This window comes from Frankliniella occidentalis, unplaced genomic scaffold, assembly GCF_000697945.3.
Source record: "Frankliniella occidentalis isolate FOCC.00 unplaced genomic scaffold, Focc_3.1 Scaffold125, whole genome shotgun sequence".
Classification (NCBI taxonomy): domain Eukaryota; kingdom Metazoa; phylum Arthropoda; class Insecta; order Thysanoptera; family Thripidae; genus Frankliniella; species Frankliniella occidentalis.
In genome coordinates this window covers 106,426-111,924 of record NW_026267252.1, presented here as the reverse complement: position 1 = coordinate 111,924, position 5,499 = coordinate 106,426, and the positions used below count along the sequence as shown (strand labels likewise).

Below are 5,499 nucleotides of genomic sequence, written 5' to 3'. Positions count from 1 at the left end.
CCCCGCCCCGCCCCGCCTGCATTCCCGCGTATGCAAGGGAGCCGGCCTTCCCGCCCGGCCTCAAATAGCGGCGCTGCGCAAAGCCATCAACTCGCGAAACCGAAACTTTTAAAAGTTGCCACATGCCCGTCGTCTCTCTCTCTCTCTCTCCCTCGCTCGCGCGCGCACCCACCCCCACCCATCTGCCATTCAGCCCAGACCGCCCGCCGCCGCCTTCCCCCGCGCACAAGTTTTTCCCATTTGCGCAAGTTGCAAAGCAGAGAAATCATAGAGCAAAACGGCACAACAGTACGCGTTTGGCACGCGGATGAGAACGGCAACGCGGCAGTCATGTTGTTCGGGATGCTCCCCACCGGGTGAGGAAGAAGAAGAAAAAACATCAGAAGGAGGAATAAAAATAAGTGTGACGCTGCCGCTGTGCTTGTTGCATTAAAAGGAGCAGGCGGTCGGATGACGGGGGCGTTTATGAGAGAAAACATGCAGTAATAACACTCCGAGCGGCGCGTCGCGCGCGGCGTTCGGTGACTGACGGCTTTTGCTGTCTCTCTCGTACGGTGTGTGCTCGCGCTCTGCTCCATACACACAGTCCTATCCTCCCAACTGGCTGCCCCCCGCCGCCGCCGCCGCCGTCGTACCGTAACAACGGCACTATGTACAGCACTAAAACGCCCACCTCAAAAGGTACTGTTCACGGAAATTATGTTTACAGCACGATAAATACGACTCATGAAATGTAGAAAAATAAGGAGAACCACATAAACACAAAGTCCAGCCAATGTGACATATATTGATTGAAATCCATAAATAAAATAAGCAATCGGGGTCTGTGTATATTATTCTTAGAGTCACGCTACTTTTTCCGAAATGAAATGCTTTGGGCGCAACTGGAGATAGTATAAAACGAGCCCGCTAAATATAGCGAGAAGCGTTTCCTCCTAGCAAAAGTGTATCATTAAAAACACCTCTCTGTGGGTGGGGGATGAGCCCCTCAACCCCCTCCCCTCTCCTAAGCGCCGTGATAAGGTACCGGGCTTACGTAAGTCGGGCGTATGATATCGCGCTTCGCACCCACATGCGCCAACAACCAGGTCAGGCGGCGGGCCCTGCTGGCCCCCGGGCCCTATGTTCACTGGTGATCTGACGGGGAAGGGCGTACGTCCAAAAAAAGGAAACTTTTTTGTTTGAAGGTAAAACTATATTATAAAACTAGACCGAAAAAAAATCTTTTTTTCTTTTTTCAAACTTTCGCCCTGCTTTTGCCATGTACTCGCGCCGCCGTAGTGGTGGTGGTTTGGTTGCAAGCGCGCGGGCCGGCGGGCGCACCACCACCACCGGCGGAAGCAAAGCGGTGCACGAGCGGCAAATTGCTATTCAATACCAGCAGAGAGCAAGAGCAGGGAAGTAAGGCACTACCATACTGCTTGCACCGGCCGGCAGTGCTACGTACTAGCGGGAAAGGCGCGGAGGGATATAAATTGCCATTGTGTGCCCAACACATTCCGACTTCTTTTGCGAAACAAAATGAAAAAAATAAAAATAAAACTATAGGGTAGGATCAACAAGTAGTTTTCCGACTTTTTAGAAAAGTCATTCGACTCTATAATTGTGCATACGTAGCAGAGATCTCTAAATAAAACAAAAGAAAAACAACAACTTCATATTGCCCTTGACCACACTCTACTTTCTTTCGGCATGAGAAGTCATAACGTGAAGTGTGTGGTGTAAAGTTTTCGGTTACTGTACCTTTCTCTTGGCGAGCTGCTTGCGCGCGAGGAATCCCCGGCAGCGCGCCTGCAGCCGCACCACATGACCCGCGATGCGCTCGTCCCGCTGGGCCTCGAGCTGCTCCAGGACGCCGGCGCGGAAGAAGATCTGCAACAACAACACAAACGAGAGATGAGGACGAGATTAGACACCATGCAAATGCACGTGAACTACACACACTATAGCGCCGCGCCCAGGCCGTGCCGTACAGCGCTTGGAAATTTTAACGCCCGAAATTTATCGTCGGAAAAATTGGAAAGTTTTCAAAACAATAAAAATAGGAAGAAACGGAAATATTACCTTTTTTTTTTTAATTGCAACTTTTCGTTTTTAAAGAAATGCATCCACCCAAAAGAAAAATCCTGAAAAATTTACTTTCTTCTGCGAAATTAAAATCCCAAGCAGCACCCCGGTTATGGTCCAAGTCAAGGTAGGGCCCACGGGGGGCGCCGGCACGGGCGTCTGGACACGGTCAGCAGCGCGACCGAGCGCGACCGGGCAAGAGTTGGGCGGGAAAGTGAAAACACCCGCACGTGGCCCAGGTAGTTAGTATGTAGTAGCCCGAGCCTGCATAATGTGCGCGCAGTGTTTCAATGAACGCCTTTGTTACAGGTACTAATACAACAATATAAAATTGGACCGGCCGTCGCCGAAGTACGAGAGCTGCGCGGTCGTATTTGGAAATAACTTATTCAGGCCGTTCAGGAGGACCCGAGGGGGTTACTCACTACCACAAAACCTGTACAGAGTACTCTGTATTACAATGAATTACGCGGTATTACCGGGTGTTACGCCGGTATTACACGAAAAATGTTGCCATTTTATGGCATATTTTGTTATTTTTCGGCATTACATTACAAGTGATACCGCGTAATACCCAGGTGGGGTGTACAGGGTATTACGGGAGTGAATATCGCCTCGGGAGGACCGCTGAATGAAATGCCAACGCGAGGTTTGGTGCATCAAGCCGGGGGGCGGGGCGGGGTGGGGCCACACCTTCTGGGTCTCCCCTGATGCTCTTTCGATCACCCCGGGATAACTTTGGCACGGCAGAGGTGCTTATGATTGAGCCGGGCCGAGCGCGCCACGCTCGATAACGCGTTTTCGCAATGCAGTCGAGCGCGGCGACGGCCGGAGAGACTGACTTGGGAGGAGAGAGAAAGAGAGAGAGAGAGAGATTTCGTCACGTTGTTTCTGTTCAAACGGGGAGAGGGGGGGGGGGGGGGTGCTCCCTTGACATTATGTACTAGCTGCTTTCAGCGCCCCGAGGAGGAGGAGTCGCAGGTGAACACGACGAAGAGCCTCTCCTGCCTCATACCCGCGGGGAGGGGGGTCTGCGCAATACAGTACCGTACCCGCGCGGTCCGCACGCCTGTACGACACCGTGACCCCCATGGCCATACACCCACGGGTCACTGCCCATCGCCAGAGAGTGCCGTGTAGGAAATAATAACAGCACAAACAACAAAACGGGGCCGACCAGCTTCGCACATAGCACTGCATCCAACAACAGTGTAGCAGCAGTGTACGTATTCAAAAGCAACACGGATTCTGCGCTCCGTGACGAAAATAGGACATTAAAAATAATGACTCCTTCCCTGCTGCTCGAGCCGAGCCGCCCCCTAGGGGCTGCCGGGCAGGGCTATGAACGCCGTTCCTGCTCACGACAGCATTTACAAACTTCCACGACACCAAACTGCGGGCACGCGACAGTACTTCATACCGGCAGCGATGGGACTTGACACCCGACACTACCAGACGCGTAATAATTGAAAAAATGTGTTGTTTTTCATTTTTATTTTTTTGCGCGACGGAGGCGATTAATGTAATGTCAGGGGCTGTAAGTGATTATGATAGCGTCACAAAAAGGCCACGACGGCAGCAACCCTGATCCCCCAATGATAATTAGAGGGAACAGACAATGACGTACACAGCTCAAAATGTCTCGCGTGGTCCGGCGGCAGTGCAGCGTGCAGCCCAAAGAAGAGTGACCTCCCGGAGTCAAACGATTAGCGGAGGGCCGCCGGCCTCACAGGCGCGCAGGGCCATTATGTGGGTCATCGGCGGGACGGGGCGTGGCATGGCGGGGCCGAGCGGGGTGGAGCGGGCGGCGCTGCGGGCGAGCACGACACGTGAGTTGATATTTCAAAATTGCCAAAGATATGCTCATCTGATCGGTAACCGCGGGGCGGGATAGGAGTCGGCGGCAGGTCGAGTAAGTGGTAACCCATCTCCGCAGTGCGAGAACACCAGGTCGAGGAGTAGAGGGGCCAGCACGCCCGCACGCCTTGTGACACACTGCGCGCGCACATCATCATCACCACCACCCACATCACTCTCACCTCACACGACCCGCAGCTCTACACAACGCAGCGAGGGAGAGAGAGGGTCGGGAGCACCAGCGCACCGGCAATTCTTTTTCCAAGCTGCTTCGACACTCTCCGTTCTCGATACGTGCAGCGCACAACACCAGGGTGGGTGGCAGAAGTAACGCCCCCCCCCCCCCCCCTCGCCTCTCAACCCGCTACACACACTTCCTCTCCCTCTTCCACATATAGGTTCCCTCGGTTCCCTTCGGGTGTTCGCCTTCATATCTGGCCGTTGTATCTCGCAGACTTCTAGCAGTGCCTCGTCTTGGAATGCCCTGCTGCTCGACCGGCGAGTGGCCGGGCTAACGGTCCCGCGCTCCGCGCCGCGCGGGCCGGGCAGGGCAGGGGCCGTACCTCACCGTGGAGACTGCCCCGGCCCCGCGCTGCACCGCGCTGCACCGCCCGCCAGGCCGGGGCAGCATGCGGACGTCCGGTGCACGTCATGTAGGGCCTCCTTACCTCGGACAGGTCCGACACGGCCCGCCGGGGCGGCGCGGGGGCGGGCGGGTCGGCGATGACCCGCCGCCGCGCCCCGCCCAGGAAGCCGTCGAGCGAAGGGCCGCGCCGCCGCAGCGGGGTGGACGACGGCGTGTCCTCGAGTGGCCGCTGGTCGAGGCGCTCGAACTTCTCCTTGACCTTCTTGACGATGGAGGCGGCGCACTCGGGGGCGGACGCCGGTGGCGGCGGCTCCGGGGGCGGCGCCCGCGGTCGCGACATCCCCCACGGCGCGCTGTTGGGCAGCTGCTGCCGGCCCAGGGCGAGTGTCATCTTCGGCGTTGGTGTGGTGCCAGTGGGTGTGGCCGGGTCGGGGGCGTTCTGGTAGAAGCTGACGAGCCTCTCGACCACCGCGGGCGAGCTGTCCTTGTCGTCGACGCGCGGTGGCTCCGGGTGGTCCTCCCAGGACGACGGCCCCGAGTGCGTCAGCAACAACACCGAGTCTCGGGTGCCGCTGCTAGCGCTGCTGGCGCTGCCGCCCTCGTCCGACGAGGACGCCCCCGAGTCGCTCGAGACCAGCTGGATGAGGGTCACGTTGTCCTGCTGCGTGACGAGCGGCTCCGGCGACACGTCGATGCCGCTGTCCGTCGACGAGGCGCGCTTGGTGAGCGGCCGGTCGGCGCGGCCGTGCGTGTTGCACGCGTCGAAGCGCGCGATCAGGTCCTTGAGCTTGAGGGTGTTCTCCTTGCCCTTGGCGACCACCCCCATGATCCTGGGGCGGCCCGTCAACCGGTTGCCGGGGTCCACGGCGGGGGTGAGCACACCCTTGTCCGGCTTGACGGGGATTGTCCGGGGGCCGCCCTTTGGGGGAAGGGCGGGGGGCAGCGTCGACGGCGGCGAAGGTGGGACCTGGGCGGCGACGGGGGGCGGC

At 57.7% G+C, this 5,499-nt stretch overlaps 2 protein-coding genes across 2 annotated transcripts in view; one reads left to right on the top strand and one right to left on the bottom strand.

The window, feature by feature from the left end:
- Nucleotides 1–5,499, top strand: part of LOC113202988 (dolichyl-phosphate beta-glucosyltransferase) — a gene marked incomplete in the record, with an annotated part of 38,389 nt that overhangs the window by 31,647 nt on the left and 1,243 nt on the right.
- LOC127750040 (histone-lysine N-methyltransferase SETD1A-like) lies at nucleotides 1,165–5,493 on the bottom strand. Its single transcript, XM_052270483.1, has 2 exons — nucleotides 4,593–5,493; nucleotides 1,165–1,872 (listed from the first exon to the last, which is right to left on the bottom strand). Exons 1-2 carry the CDS (start codon nucleotides 5,334–5,336, stop codon nucleotides 1,735–1,737), a joined length of 882 nt encoding a protein of 293 aa, XP_052126443.1. The 5' UTR covers nucleotides 5,337–5,493; the 3' UTR covers nucleotides 1,165–1,734.